The sequence below is a fragment of the Chiloscyllium plagiosum genome, unplaced genomic scaffold (assembly GCF_037043375.1).
Source record: "Chiloscyllium plagiosum isolate Xiang-an unplaced genomic scaffold, Cpla_swu_hap1 HiC_scaffold_3, whole genome shotgun sequence".
NCBI classification, from domain to species: domain Eukaryota; kingdom Metazoa; phylum Chordata; class Chondrichthyes; order Orectolobiformes; family Hemiscylliidae; genus Chiloscyllium; species Chiloscyllium plagiosum.
In genome coordinates, this window is record NW_028270141.1 from 42,198,915 (window position 1) to 42,215,297 (window position 16,383).

The 16,383-nt window shown below is 38.9% G+C and overlaps 1 protein-coding gene across 9 annotated transcripts in view; it reads right to left on the reverse strand.

The window, feature by feature from the left end:
- Positions 1 to 816: 816 nt before the first annotated feature.
- ggps1 (geranylgeranyl diphosphate synthase 1) overlaps positions 817 to 16,383 on the reverse strand; it is a 50,062-nt gene continuing 34,495 nt past the window's right edge. For 5 of the 9 annotated variants that reach the window (XM_043679896.2, XM_087978680.1, XM_087978673.1 and 2 more), the window contains 2 exons: positions 10,095 to 10,165; positions 817 to 2,500 (listed from right to left, as the gene is read on the reverse strand). In XM_043679896.2, coding sequence (XP_043535831.1) covers positions 1,745 to 2,500; positions 10,095 to 10,165 — 827 coding nt within the window. In that variant the 3' untranslated portion in view covers positions 817 to 1,744. Of the gene's footprint in view, positions 2,501 to 8,439; positions 8,572 to 10,094; positions 10,166 to 13,750; positions 13,813 to 16,383 lie in introns of all 9 variants that reach the window. The other 4 variants (XM_087978662.1, XM_087978686.1, XM_087978698.1 and 1 more) reach the window with 3 other exon arrangements.

The following is a 16,383-nucleotide window of genomic DNA, read 5'->3' on the forward strand; positions in this document are numbered from 1 at the left end:
GAGTTGCACAATCAGTAACCTGCATGGGTTTTGTTAAATGTACCAGTGATGCTAAATTTCAAAGTGGCTCTGAAATTATATTGGTCAGCACATTAACCCTTAATATCTTGGACATTTTAGCACCATCAACTCTCTTAACTCCACAACACTGGTGGATGATTACACATGAAATTTAACATTCCTGAAGGAACAGCTGTAGTTTTGATCCCAACTCTGCGATCTTGATTGCAGTCCAATTGAATTTTTAAAAAAATATTAAAGCTTCTTTCCATCTTGGACGAAGGAGACCAATCTTAAATTGCAGTCCACTGCCCATTGAGCATGAACCACATAGCTGAAAATTGCTTCAAAATGGCAATATTCGTATTGTTGGGTAGGGTCCACAGTGTAGAGATTTTAAGGCAGATGGCTGGCAAAGAGTCTACAGCATAGAAACACTTATGCTTCAAGTAATAATTTTCAAGACAAAGAGGTGCACAAATATGACATGAAATTCCTGAAGTCAGATAAGCTCCTCTCTTGATAATTCAGAAAGTATGTGGACAGATACCACAGCACAACAAAGTAGTGGCATGAGTTTGTAACTCAATATGCCCTAAAAGAAAAAGCAGATTATAGAGCATTGCTTGACCAGAGCAACAGAAGGGAACTGCATTATTCCTTACAAAAGGACAAATATCAAATATGAAGCAAACCAGAGATGGGGCTTGACTGCTTATTTGTTCAAAATGCACCAACTAGAAATAATTCTGAATAAGTAACTGGATTGAAAATCCATCAAAAAAGGAAACAATAAAACACTCAGCAAGTCAAATAGGACTTTACACTTGTGGTTTATTTTGAAAATAAATGTTAAAAGTTCATATGCACCACTTTAATCTTTCTGAATATAATGAGACGAGATCAGTTTGCGTACAGACAGCACCATTCTTTTCATATTAAAGGCCAAGTTATAACTACATAATGCTTATTATTAGATAATTAGCAAGTTATTCAGCTCTACCAAAACTCCTGTAGTCTCAACCAGTGCAGTAGAGAAGTGTATGACATACTGCTCTCCAATGCTTACGATACAGTGCTATAACTTCAGATTATCCCCTTCATCATAGGCCTCAAGGCCCTGTCTGCAAGTGACCTCAGCCAGTGTCTTGATATCTCCCATCACCATTCTTAAGATAAGCATTAAGAGTAATAGGTCTTTATAAGCATCCTCAGATCAGTGAAATTCTCATGCAACAAGAACTCAATGATGAGCTGGCCTCTAACAAAATGGGAGGCAAGGTAAGGGAGGGTGGGGCTGTAAATGATGATGCTTGGAAAATGCAATCCCGAGACTGGACCATTGTATTTCTGTTCTTTGTTATATTCTTGATGAAATACCAGGGTGTTACATTACCGTCACATTACCATCTAAAAATTTGCTCATCTGGATTTAATCATTTTTAAAAAAGGTGGAGAGCCGACATTTTCAACTGGAATCTCAACATTCTTAGTACTTCCAGTTTATCAATTTTTGTATTTTAAACTAATGATATATACTGCAGGGCTAAGGATAGAGAGAGTACAATGTATCAGGTCATAGAAGAAGAATCACAGGAGAGAACAAGAACTCAAATCAGAGTGAACTGGACAGATGAGAAGTGACAGAGAAATCCAGTAAAAGCACTCATGACAAGGTGCATGTACATAAGGGGTACAAGAGAGGAATGGGTCTCAAAAAAAAAAAAAGCAAAGGAAACCATTTTTATGTCTCTTGATATATTCGACTAAGTTGATCAATTAAAGCTGCTAACTGTGGGTTACCCCCTAAGTTGTCAATACTTTTGTAAGCTTCAGATTCCAATGTTTTGAGCGTTTCTCTGGTGTAAGCAAAAGAACCCACCTTTTCAAGATAGCTCACACAGTATTTCTTGACATCCATATTCTCAGTTCGCTGTCGCAAAATATTCTGCACTTGTGTACTTTCTGGATGTGACCAGATGGCATGAATAACAGGGAATGAAAACTTTCCCTCTGTTAAATCGTCACAAAACCCCTTATTTGCACTATATTCATTAGATGCTAAGTTTGCATAATCGTCACGTATTTGGAATAAAAGCCCCAGTGTGTTAAGAAGAGGCTTGAAGTCAGATTTATTTTCAGAGAATAGTTGCATGAGGCCAACAGCCAGTCCAAAGAGTCCTCCAGTTTTCTGTAGCACCATGGCCTTATAACCTTCCAATGTGGGACATGTGTATGTATCTCTCCAATTAATGTCCAAGCCTTGACCTCGATGCAGTTCAAGTAGCTGGTGTGTGAAGATTTTAATGGCTTCTGGGTGGTCAAGGGTCATCACCTTCTGCAGACTCAAGAAGTAAACATAGTTGGCAGAGTTAATGACGCATGGAACACCGTAGATACTGTGTGCCACAGGAAACCCACGGCGCAGCTTAGAGTTATCCTCAATATCATCGATCAGCAAACTAGCACTGTGCAACATTTCTGTAACTTCTATGATGACCTAGAGCAAAAACAGAAATATTTAAAAATGTAAAAGAGGACATACTTAAAAGACAACTGACCAATTTTAGCTCTGCAGAAAACACCATCACCACCAGATATGGCTTGGCTACATCAAGCTTTACCAGAGCTCTACAAAATCCCATTCTGGTCTTTAATTCCTTTCTAACCCTTTGTTACCCTCTCCTTTGATTATGCCTCACTGAAGCATGCAGGTATTTTCACTGATAAAGGTGCTGTATAATGTAATTTATTCTTAAAAAGTGAATGACATTGATTTACTGAATATCATTAAGCTTCAGTTTATTAGTAACACCCGTTGGAAATGAAAATTGCTAACTTAGCAATTATTGGTAAACAAAGTGAAAGGTTAACAGCATAACTAAAGTAATAATCAAGCACTTCAAAAGAGCTATCCAACTAGTCAAATTCTCTCATTTTCCCCCCAACTGTACTTCAAATTTGGCTTGAACTTTTCCTATGATAACTTGCAGCATTAAGTTCACATCTTTCTACTTATGCTAATCACCTATTGCTATTGGAGATCATTAAACCATAGGGCACATATTCAGTCAGCATAACTAGGAGACAACCTATCCCTAACTATTCCATCAAAGCCCCTGTTGAGCAGGTGTTAGAATAGAGTTGATTTGAGAGAAAATAAAGTCCTATTTTTCACTGTCCCCACTAACTCAAGTTCCTCTATTCAGGTACCACCTGCGTAATTATTCTCTGCATCCTCCCAAGGCTTTATTTCCTAAAGCATTGTAACAAGGATACGACACAATGCTCTAGCTGAGGCCTAACCAGGGACTTTCAAAGGTTTACAATAATTTCCTTGTTTTTGCACTCTATACCTCTGACCATCAAGATCCTAGATGTGTTCAGGTAGCCCGAGTTCAGCTTCAAAAGTCGAGAACTTGTAAAGTTTAATAAAAAACTGAAATTAATGGAAATAAACTGAAGCATTTCATAGCCAATAATAGTGTAATGTGACCAGTCATTTAATATTTATTTCAAAAGGATCAAATTGTAACAATATTCTCAACCTGTCCCATCAAAAATTGTTTTGAAGTTATAGCAGACTCAACAGGTGAACAATTTCTCTCAACAGATGCTGCAAGATGAGTTTTTTGTGCATTTAATGTTTCAGCTTTCAAGCATTTGCAGCATTTTGCCTTTTACAGAATTTGTGTTATACAGAAACATTGTGCAGTTTCTCTATGTAGCGCAGCTATCACTTCTCATTTAGGAGGGTTGGCTGGGGGGGGGGGGGGGGGGGGGGGGGAGACAAAAATTTATTTTACAAGTATTCAACTGTCAAAAAAATCTTACACTCCTATGGTAGGTATCATACTTCAGGTATAAAAAGCTCTGGCTGGAACAAACCAGTTGTGCCATGAATAATTCTGGGGCTCAAACTTGAGGGAAGATATGCCAGTCTCAGAATACAGATTTACTAGATCCACTTCTGGACATTAAAGGGTTAAGATACAGGAGAGAAATAAACAACTAGGATTATACCAGTTAGAAGTTTTTGGTGTAGTTTGATCCAGGTTTGAGGTATTAAGTACACATTATTTCTGTACCCTACTCCAAAACTAAGGTAGTGCCTAAAAAACTACAGCCCAAACTTTCAGAGCTGAAGTTAGTAATCACTTCAATACAAAAATGAAGTTTGGTATTCACTTGCTGAAACAATGAATAGACAACTGTGAATTCAAAAGTTGTAGACTTGTGTTCACCCAAGGTGTAAGCAAAATCAGGACAAAGGTTGCTGTATTGAATTAGGTCATGGATCAGCTATGATCCAACTGAGTGGTAGAACTTAAGTGGCTAACCAGCCAACTTTTATTGCTCCTCTGTTCAATGATCATTTTGGTTTAGAAGGTAATGTTTACTTTCCAGAACCACATGTACTCAACGACTGGAATGAATGGTAAAAATTGAACAATGAGGAGGATGCAATTATGCTGACATAACTGAAACGTTGACTAGAATGCTCAACTTTAAGTAGCAGAATACCATAAAGATGTCGGAGCAGAAACAGGTCATTCAGCTCATCAAGTCTGCTTTCAGTGAGATCATAGCTCAACTCCACTTTACCTACCCTCCCCAATAACCCTTGATTCCTTACGGAATGAAAATCAAGTCAGCACTAACATAGGGAAAAATGAGATAAGCTCACATTAAACCAAGTGCAGTTGCTGTCCAAATAGCTGCAAAGTCATTGTTACTAAGTGTACTGGCCTTGCCATTAATGTTATGATATTTTAATAATAATGTAGCACAACACACACCAGGATTAAGAGCACCTAGATTTTCAATCAGCTTCACTGACAAAAAAAGACATTCAGACATCAATTAGATGAGATGTTTTCCAGCCATCCATGTGCACCAGTTAAGAACGAGATTAAATTTAACATTCTTCACTATCTTCAACCTAGTCTCAGATACAAAACTAGATTTTTCTAATCAACCCTGTACAGAGACGTTTCTCTGCACCTCTGGAGCAGGTGGAAGTTGAACATGGGTTTCTTGACTCAGAGGCAGGGACATGACCACTGCACCTTTTATGAATCTAGTCTAGATCTCAAAATTAAAGAAACCAGGCAAATTTTAATAAAAAGAAACCAGACAGCCAATTTTAGATAGGAAAACAAGATAATCAGGATATCTGGATTTCAGACACTTACACAATTCATGTCATGTTTGCGACAGTTATACCTGGCTCCTTTGTGTAGGATTTCAAACTAGGGCTCACGGGAATTTCTCACATTTAGATTTGTCAGTCCAGCATGGTGTCAAAATTTGGTTTTCCTTCCTGGTTTCTGTTGCTAAATATAACTCCCTTCCACAACAGGTGGATATCTCATAGGGTAGTTGACAGTGTCCTCTAAATCAGAGCTGTGGGATACCTAATGAAGCTGAGAATGCACTGTGTCAAATCCTGTTAGAAACAAAATTAGAAATATTCCAAAATGGTAGGTACTTCATGGTACTAAGACTTTACCCATATGACCGGTCAAAACAAAAGATTCCTTCAAAATTTTGTGAAGGTCGCAAATCGAAAAACCCACATTTCAATACTCAAGTTACAAAAGGAAGTGCAGTGTCAATACACCACGAAACTGTTCTTATTCAAAAAGGGGCAACATAGCAATGAACAGACATGATAGGATAAACCAAGCTACAGAGGAATGCAAATGCTGACCCCATTACAACTGTAACAGCACCTAAATGTACTTGTCTATCAACAGGATCTGCTGGAGTCAGTGTTTCAAAAGTCATTGGCCAAGATACTCCTAAGACCAAACAGACATTCCTGCAATGCAGAATAGACTTGCGCTTGAGGACCATTTGGAATCCTTGATGCAGCAGTGATATGGAGGTGCCAGTGTTGGACTGGGGTGGACAAAGCCAATCACAACACCATGTGAGTTCAACAGATTTATTTGGAGGCACTAGCTTTCAAAAGCACTGCTTCATCATCAGGTGGTTGTGGAGCAAATCATAACAGACTTTTATAGCTACAGGATTGCAGTGTCATGAAATGTAATATTAAACAAATTTAACTTAAGTCTTTCATCTTTTAGAAAGATCATGTTTCAGTTCCTTCATATGTCAATCCAAAAACTTTCTTAAAGATACATTCTTAAGATAGCTTTTAAACAATAGGTGCCATTTCAGCTCAGAATGCACTGAAGGTGTGAGGTTTAAGTCTGTGTCCCAACATTAGGTCAGATAAGTAGACTGGGTGAACGCGTTGCATTCACATTGATTTGAGAAGAGGCAGCAGAATAATACCAGAACTAAATGCTCCCTGGTAGGATAAAGAGGATGAAAGGAGCATAACCTCAAAGTTAGAGCAAGGCCATTTAAGAGCGATGTCACAAAGCACTTCTTCACATGAAAGGCAATGAAAGTCTGGTAACTACCTCAAAAGTTGGGCCAACTGAAAAATCAAGACGGATACTTTTGTAGTAGGCAAGAATATCATGTATGTGAATTCAGCAGAGACAGCTTAGCCAATATCTAATCAGAAAGCTTAGAACTGTTTGCATGAAATAGACATTTGCTGCAAGACAAATTTTAGGTGCGTTCCCACCTTCCAATTCCTAAGCATCACATGATTTGGTGGAACAAGTTTAAGATTCCAGAAATTGTGCCAGACCATGAACGAGAATGCAGCTGATTCATCAAATAGAAACAAGTAATTCAATGTAAGCATAAATGAAAGGCAAAGGGGTTTTAAACCATCTTTTTGTATAGGAAATATCAAGTGGACTAATACAAAGCTCAGTAGGTGCACATTTTAATAGGATTGCCTGTAAAAATATTGTAAAGACTCTAGTTTAAATAGTCCTCATTCAAGCTTATTTTAAACAGGATTCAAATCTGAGAAAACTATGACTGTAAGATTCTAGGTATTTGCAAGGGCAAACTATTGTATTTGACACTGCTCTCTACCAGATGAGTGGCACAAATGGCTATTTTTTCAGGCAAAATGCACTAAGTAGCATGCCATCAGGATTGGTGCTTAGGTCCTCATGTTGTGCTTGGAAGTGTCGTCATCAAAACTGCATTTCATACAAAGATAATGGAGAAAGCTAAGTTCTTTCAAAGACTCAGTCAGATGTGCAGTACAGAAACATACCCTTCGGGCCAACTTGTGATGGACGGACATTCTAAATAAATAAGTTTAAGTTAGCTTGCTGAGCGAGAAGACTGGTTTTCAGACATTTTGTCACCATACTAGGTAACATCAGTAAGAGTCCCTGGTGAAGCACTGATTAGATTACCTACAGTGTGGAAACAGGCCCTTCGGCCCAACAAGTCCACACTGACCCTCTGAGTAACCCACCCAGACTCATTTCCCTCTGACGAATGCACCTAACACTGAGCAATTTAGCATGGCCAATTCACCTGCCCTGCACATCTTTGAACTGTGGGAGGAAACCGGAGCACCCAGAGGAAGCCCTCGCAGACATTGGGAGAATGTCTGTGTGGAGTTTGCAGAGTCGCCTGAGGCTGGAATTGAACCTGGGACCCTGGTGCTGTGAGGCAGCAGTGCTAACCACTGAGCCACCGTGCCACCCTGGTGATAAATCCTGCCTCTCTATTTACAGGACTTGGTTTCTTAATTGGGTATTGTCTTTTCCACGAACAGTTAGGGCCTGACCACAGTGGCGAGCCATTTTGGTAAAGCCAAGTTAGAGAATCCCTACAGTGCAGTCATTCAGGAAAATACTAGCTTGTAAGTCAAATAGCTTCAAAAAATAAACTTAACAATTAGCCTTTCTTATATCACACACCTAACAAAGTCCATCAACAGATGTCATGGATCACTTATCAGCCACTGATGAATAGTAGACATAGCTGGAGAGAAGCAGCACTGGTAGCCCTTTCGGAAAATATTCCAAAGTTAGGCATCAGATTTTGCCTTGCATTCAAAACTCAATAGCCTTGGTCCCCAGCATTACTGTAATCTTATCTGGCCCCAACCCGCAGATGCTTGCACTCCTTTCGTGAGCACACTACCAATATTCATTCTACCACTGGGGACTAGGCCTTTGACTACGCCAACCTTTGAACTCCCTCTCAAAAACCTTCCTGCCTATCCTTCAAGATGCGCATTACTATGTTGAATATTATTGAGACAGGAAGGATGTAAAGTTGAACAAGTTCAAGAACTAAGTAAATGTGGTGGCCTCATTAATACTGATGAGAACTTAGATTGAAATATCAGCAACTAAACATGTTTAATCAAACATTTGAAAAAGAGACTGGCTGTAATGCACATCAATAACTGTATAATCTGCTCTTATTCTTGTTGTCTGTCAAGTGTTCAGACAATTTTTGTCAATGCTCAAACTCAAATGCAAATCAATGCTAAATAAGCACACTATTCTGGTCCCACACGAAAATAAAAATACTCACTGCTCAGAGTGCACCCTTTTTTTAAACCAATGTGTATCATGGTAGCGAGTTTTGAGAAGATTTGGAGCTCAGGTTGAGGTTGTGGATATAGGTTTGCTCATTCCAGCAAATCATCCAGCTCAGTGATTAAACCTACATCCAAAACATGCATCATGAAGCCAACAAAAGCAATCTTTCCTTTTAAGCTTTGCATTATATTTAAGTGTATTGGTAGAGGGTCTCAGTTATACACAGTAAATTTCTCGTATGCTCTCCAATTATGCCTACTTCAGAGCTAGAGTTAGAGCGCCAAGTTAGTGTACAGCAAAGTTATGCAAAACTGTTTAAACTAGGCCTTAGACCCCCAGTGGACTCGTCAAATTCAGATTTGATTTATTATTGTCACATGTATCTAGATACAGTGAAAAATTTCACTTTGTATGCAGTATAGACAGATCACACCATAAAGAGTTCATTGGGGTAATAGAACAGAGCAGGAAATATAATGTTACAGCTGCAGCGAAGGTGCAAAAAGAGATCAAAGTTAAATTTAAAATTTGAGAGGTCCATTCAGAAGTTGAAGCAAGCAGGGAAGAAGCTGCCCTTGAATCTGCTGATATGTGAGCTGAAGCTTTTCTTAAATCTTCTGCCCAAAGAAGAGGGTGCTGGAAAAGATTAGAACGAGGATGGAAAGCCTTCCATTATGTTGGCTGCCTTTCAAGGTAGCAAGTAGTACAGATGGAGTCAATAGATGCAAGGTTGGCTTGCGTGATGAACCGCCTGTGTTCACAAGTCTGTAGTTTCTTACAGTCCTGGGCAGAGCAGCTGCCATACCAAGCCATGACACATCCAGATAGAATGCTTTCCAAGATGCATCACGAATATTTGGGCGTCTATGCACCATACTTCAAGATGTGTGAAGTTTGCACATTCTCCCCGTGTCTGCGTGGGTTTCCTCCGGGTGCTCCGGTTTCTTCCCACAGTCCAAAGATGTGCAGGTCAGGTGAATTGGCCATGCTAAATTGCCCGTAGTGTTAGGGGAAGGGGTAAATGTAGGGAGGTGGGTTGCTCTTTGGAGGGTTGGTATGGACTTGTTGGGCTGAAGGGCCTGTTTCCACACTGAGTAATCTGCACAGGCGATTTGCTAGAATGTTACCAGTAGTAAAAGGAGTTGAACATGTGGAGAGACCAGAAAACTTGGGATGTCCCGAAAATATTAAGTGATGTTCAAAGTTATGGGTTTTGATACAATTGATAAGGAGAAACAGTTAGCAAGCCGAAAATAGACTTAAATTTAAAATTAGTTGATTAAAAAAACAGATTGCAGACCTGAGTTTTTCCAATGTTCTGAGAATTCAATAACTTCAAAAAACTGAATATATGTAACAGTAAAGCAGCACTAATTGGACAGCTCTTTCAAAAGAACTGGCATTGGTACGATGAACCAAATAGTTTCCTTTTGTATTCTGCACAACTTCATATAGCTACCAAACTACCATCAACAGAAATTGTGTGACTATGCGAATGACAAAATAATTGCAATATTTTGTTGAGGTTAAAACACAATGTATAAACCAATTTTTACATTTTAACTTGTAATCTACAATTCATAGCTATTAGAAATAATAATTTCACAAAATAAAACTCAACATCTTTAGGATGCAAGGAACTCTTACCTTAAGTTTCTCTTCCGGGACATTCAACCAGTGGTTAAAGGCTTCCGAAAGTTTGGTTCTCAATTGTTTGCCTGATTTAAAAAAGATTTCAAAATTGATTTTGTTTAACAATGCCCTTTACAGAACAATATCGGTTGGCCAACACGTGACTCCAGAGCAAATGTGGTTGACGCTTGAATTGGCCAAGACATGCATCAAACCCGAAAAAAATCTCTATGGAATGAAACTGAATTGATAACACCATTGACCTTGGCACCAGAGATCATGCTCAACCCAGCAAAACCTTCCTGAAACTTTATCAGGAGTTAAGGGTTTGAGTTACAAAAAGAGACAGAATTTTTTCACCGGAATGTACGAGTTTGAGGGGTAACCTTGAAGAGCATTGATGAGGCGAATGACAAAGGTCTTTTCCCTAGGATAGGGGAGTTCAAAATTAGGGAACATTAAGGTTAGAAGAAAAAAAAAATTTCAATTAGTACATGAACAGCAATAGTTTCTTTCTATAAAAAGTAGTTCATTTGAGGAATGAACTGCCGCAGGCAGAAATGGATACAGGTACAGTTAGAATGTCTAAAAGACATTTAGATAGGTACATGAATAAGAAAAGTTTGGAAGAATATGGGCCAAATGCAGGCAGATGGAACTAATTTATTTTGAGAAAATTGGTTGGTGTGGACTAGTTCGACTGCAGGATCTGTTTCTATGCTGTATGACTGACACTTGTTGCAACCTTAGTCAATGCAATCCTTCAGATCTCATTTCAGAAGTTATTAACTCAAAACCACACTGAGCAAGTCAAAATTTCAATTTGTTGGAAGTGTGTACATTTCAGCAGCATTTGATCAACCAAAATGGAAAGCGACCAAAAAACCATCCTTGTTATGTAGGCATAATTGGTAATGCCAATATTTATTGCCAATCCCCAATGCGCTGTGGTGAGGTATCCTTTTGAATGGTCACAGAGCTGTTACGGGTACTACGTTCAAGATTTAACCCAGTGACTATGAAGCTACATCTTATAGACATCCTAGTCAGAATGATATGCAACCGTATATACAATACATTCTCATACACTTTCTGCTCTTGTCCTACTTGACCAATGACTGGAGTGCTGCTTGGCACATCCTGCACTTACACAGTAAGTGATGAAAGCTGCTTAAGATAAACACTATCAATTATCTAATTGACAAACTAAAAAATGTAGTGAAGAGCAGACCATGTTGGCCTGGGACTGGAGTTACACAGATACAGACAATACAAGGACAGCAGGTTTCCTCTGTAAAATAGCATCAGTGAACCAGTTAGGATTTCACAATAATCTCAGCAAAAGTCAGGACTGCAGATGCTGGAAGCCAGAGTTTAGATCAGAGCAGTGCTGGAAAAGCACAGCAGGTCAGGCAGCATCTGAAGATCTGACAGCTGCAGGGTTATTTAGTTACTGATACTAACTTATTTCTGGGTTTCATAGAATAGTGCAGCACAGACAGCCAATCAATGCATCATCTTTTTAAAACTTGAACTGAATTCAAATGCTTAAGTTGTGGTCGAATTTGAATTGTTGTTCTTGTAATTATTACCAGGCCAATGACAATCACACCACCACACATTCTGGATGAACTAACAAGAATTGGGTTTTGGACAAATACCAACTACATTGGACTGTAGTCTGAAAAGGCTTTGGAATATAATTTAGATAGCATTTAAGATATCCAAGTATAGTGGAATTTCCAACTTAAGTGGTGGGCAGCTGCAGTACCACAATGAATACCAGTGGGAAGTCCTGGATCAGGAACAGTTAGAAATGTTATTAACAAAACTCTCCATGCTGGAAACAATTATAGCACAAAAACTTTCCAACCAGTGCTATACCCATAGAACAGCATCAAGACTCAAACACAATAGCTAAACAAATACAAGGTCCAATTCTCAGCATGCCCTTATTATAGTATCACAGACTAAGAGTAAAGGAGCTAGCCATTCCATACCTTGGGTCTTCTGACCCAACAATTCATTTAATGCCACACAACACTCCTCCTTCACACGGCCCTGCACATTCCTCATTCACAAAAACCAAATCTCCTCTTGAAGGCTTTGAATGAACATGCCTCTATGCTTGCAATGTATTTTATATTTGAACCACTCACTAGACAAAAACTTCTCATATCTCTGTGGTTTCTTTTCCCAGTAAAAAGTGGACAGAAGGTAAAAGAGTCAGTAAAATGAAATTGATTTGGTCTCAAGACACAAGGAATCACTGTGCTGTGTTGAAGAATGTGCCGGACAGGCAGCATCCAAGGAGCAGGAAAGTTGACATTTCGAGCACAAGCCCTTCATCGGAGATGAGCCTCATCCCTGAAGGGCTTATGCTCAAAATGTCGACTCCCCTGCTCCTTGGATGCTACCTGACTGCTATGCTTTTCCAGCACCACACTGTTCAACTGATCTCCAGCATCCACAGTCCTCACTTTCTCCATGACTGCGCTGTGTCCAAGAACATTTCAAGTACACAGTATGTTGCAGAAACATTTTAGTTTTTATATATTTTACTAAATTCCCAAAGCAGAACTGCAAGTAACAAAATCTGGCTATGTTTCCAATGCTTTCCAGACTTATCTAGTGATTGCATTTCACGACTGAACCTTCAGAACTCACTTCTGAAAATAATCGTTTTGATTAAAAAAACCCACCGCATCTTCACTTTCCCTCCCCAAACTCTTGAAGTAGGCAATCATACATTTCTCCTGTCTCCAGAGACACTTTAAACAAAGGCCAGTCACTGACATGGCCATTAATCATGTATAACCATTGCTTTTGAAATGTTTTTCAATTTAGGACTGTTCAAGTAGAAAAAGCTAGAATCACTCAGATCAAATTTGAGATGATTAAATTATTTATTTGGCAGATACAAGGAAGACATGAAAAGAGGAGCTGTAGGTCAGCTGAAGTGGCAGTGGCAGTATTGGTTAGATGGGGACGTGAGTATGAAAGAGCAGGCAGACAAGCAAGACAGAAAGCAACTGATTACAGTTAATTAGCCAGCTGCAATCCTGCTGAGCACTGTCCAATTCTTTTTGCAACTCATGTCTTGCCAGTTTCCAGAAGAAAATAATCTTTTGAATCTTTCAAAGAACTGACAGCTCATTTTGGAGTTAATCGATCTGATCAAGTGCTGTGAAAGAAAAAAAAAATGACCATTTAATTGCAAAGAAACAGATTTCAGTAAAAGGTTCAAAAGACCCCAGGTTTGCCAATATAGTGGTGCAAAGGTAGTATCTGGACTCTGGACCCTGGACCAGCAAGCAGGCAGTCAAGTTCACCTGCCTCAAGAGTTGTGTGATAACATCTTTGAAAAGGCAGATTAGAAAAATAGGTTGAATACGAAAAAATAAGAATTACATCTAAGATAATTGAGACTCATCACTGGGAATGAGGGCACCGAAACTAAGGAAAGAGCCTGCTTTTTCACCTGTCCCAGATTGCAACAGCATCTCAAGTCAAAGTAACACATTAGGTTGCAGAGATTTCAAAAAGAAACTGGGAATAAAGCTTGAAAAAGGCAAGTAAAACAATTTCCATTTCTCAATAGATACATCAATTTAAGCTCTACAGGAACTCACTCTACCTCTTAAAATTCATTTTTGAATTACTGGGCATACCTAAAAAGGTAACTGCCTCCACGAGAAGTAGTTCTGAGTGGAATTCATGGACTGAATCTGCCCTGAAATGAGACCATAGATGTGTTTCAATAAGCTGAAAATACCATGTCTTATGAAAGTTGGTACACACCCATGTGCCAGCTCAAATACATTAGGTAGATATGGTTTAATTTACTATCCAAAGCTATTTGTAACCATGAGGAGTAACTACATTTATTTCAAATACTCAGGGACTAGCAGAATGTATCCATTTGATAATTAAGACAAGACAGTTTATTTCTCTATTCATTGAAAAGTGAACACATACGGGGATGGGGAGGATGTTTGGGTGCATTGTTTTCTTAAATTCTTTTCGGGTTCTGAACACTTAAAGTGGTGCTTCCTCTGGGCTTGTAGTTAGAACCAAACGTTACACCCAAGTGGCACAACTGTACAGAGTAGGAAAAGCAGGCAAATAGAAGGGAATGGGAAAAAGGAGGTTTTAGTAAATCAAGGGAACAAATGTTATTGTAGCCAGAGACAATTCCAAGATGCTATGTTGCTCTCTGCTAACTTAACTATTCCACCAAGCAACTGCAGGATATTGTGGTGAGAAGGTGTATCGGGTATAAGCAGGGAGGAAAGAGTTAAGTTTTGAGAAACAGGAGGATCAGCTGAACATGGCTCAGATCAGATAAGAACTTGTGATTAACAATGGGGTGCTGGAGGTAAGGGTAATGGGTTAACAAGGTGGAAAAACATTCATTGTGTAGAGCTATTTAACCATATTAGAAACATTCAGTACGCAAGGTTTTTCAGGTACTGTATGCTAGTGAGCACTAAAATCAAAAAAGGTGGAACTGACAAACATGTGGCTGGATAGGCAGAATGAGGGCAAGTTTGCAACATTGACATTGAGGTTTGTTATGATGCAGGTAGGATCTACACAGGCTGAAATGGGCTGCAAATCACCAGGGCTGGGAAAATATCCACGTAAAGGCAGTTTGGTAGTGTTGTTGGAATGGGCTTAAATGGATTCATTTCTGGGATGGGAACAAAGCTGTACCACTAAAAGTGGAGCAACATGAATCAAAGAACTGTTGTCAGAGACAGCACTGGTGTTATGAGAGGTCAGACTTAAGGGAGTAGAATTAGGTTAAAAATTAGGTTTGCAATGCATATGCAAATACAGAAGTCTTGAAAAACCCAAACTAGTGAATCGTCAGCACAAACAGACTTTTGGAAACATTATGCCACAGCAACAAAACAGCTGAAAAGTTTTAAAAAGAAAAGGGCAGAAATAGTACCAATATTCATGCACTTGCTGTTTCAGGAAGATGGGAAAGAAAATATTTGAGAACTAAGCTACTCACCCCTTCAAGTCTGCTCCATTGATAATGATCATGCTGATCAGATTCAAATTTCAAATGCACTTATCCACCAACCTGACAACCCACATAACAGTCTGAAACCTTCTGAACTACCAATATATTTACATTGCTCCAAAATAACATGATCACTGTACATAGTACTTACACAGAAGAAAATCCCACTTGTGCCATGAAGCACTCTATTTTTGTATTAAGTTTCCCCTCACAATAAAGTGAATCTTCGATTAATTTTAATTGCTTACCACAATTAGATACTGAACTTTTGCAATTCAGAGTCCGCCCCACCCCTTCTGCGTCTCAGCTTTACAATCTCAGAGGAACAGGAGTCGGCTAGCCCCTCAAGCCTGCTCCAAGATCATGGCTGATAAGATCACAAAGCCTTGTGCTAAAATACACTTCTCACTTTTATATCAAATTCCTTTTGTCATTTGCTTCCCCTATCCCACAGTCACTAGATCTCTCTGCAGTCAATTGTCATAAGCCCACAGTAAGCCATAGGTTCAAGAATGAAATGAGCAAATTTTACTTGGTATTTCAATATCTAAAATTTATAAAAATCCAAAAATCCAAATCACTGAGCAAACAGTAACAGCACTATTATTTATCCTGTCATATGAAAATCATTTACCACGGCTCCCTACATTTTGTCCTTCAGCCAATTTTTAACAAATAAATAAAAATCAGAACTGACAGATACTCAAATGAATTTGTTAACCAATCTTGGGCAGTACACGAATTTTTAAAAAATGCATGCTACATCCAAACCATTTTTCCTGAAAAGTAATTTCATCCATTATTTCAAAAAGAAAGCAGTGGCCCTTACCAAATCCAAAAGCTCATTTACTCAAACTTCAGTGTCTATGGATTTTTGCCTTGACTATTGCTTCAAGAAACCAACTTGCAACTACTGCTAAAACAATGTCCTTTCACTGTACCCTGCACAAACAAGAGTGTCACAACATCTGACACCTCCTGTATCTCAGACTCTGGCGAGACATTCTGCCGTCTCCACTTGTACTTCCTGTAACAGGTCTGGGATGCAAGCCATCCAAGACCAGAACTTACCCACTCTTGATGGAACCAATCTCAGAAATCCTTCGCATCAATTTTTACATCTTCCATTACTTCAGCTCGTTCTATTTCTGACAGTTTGTCTTTTTAAATGCAAATACAAAATACCCATTAAATATTAATTATGCATCACTTCTAGGCTCCACCATGCCTCTTTAAATCCTTGAACTGTTTACATATTGGTAGATTTTT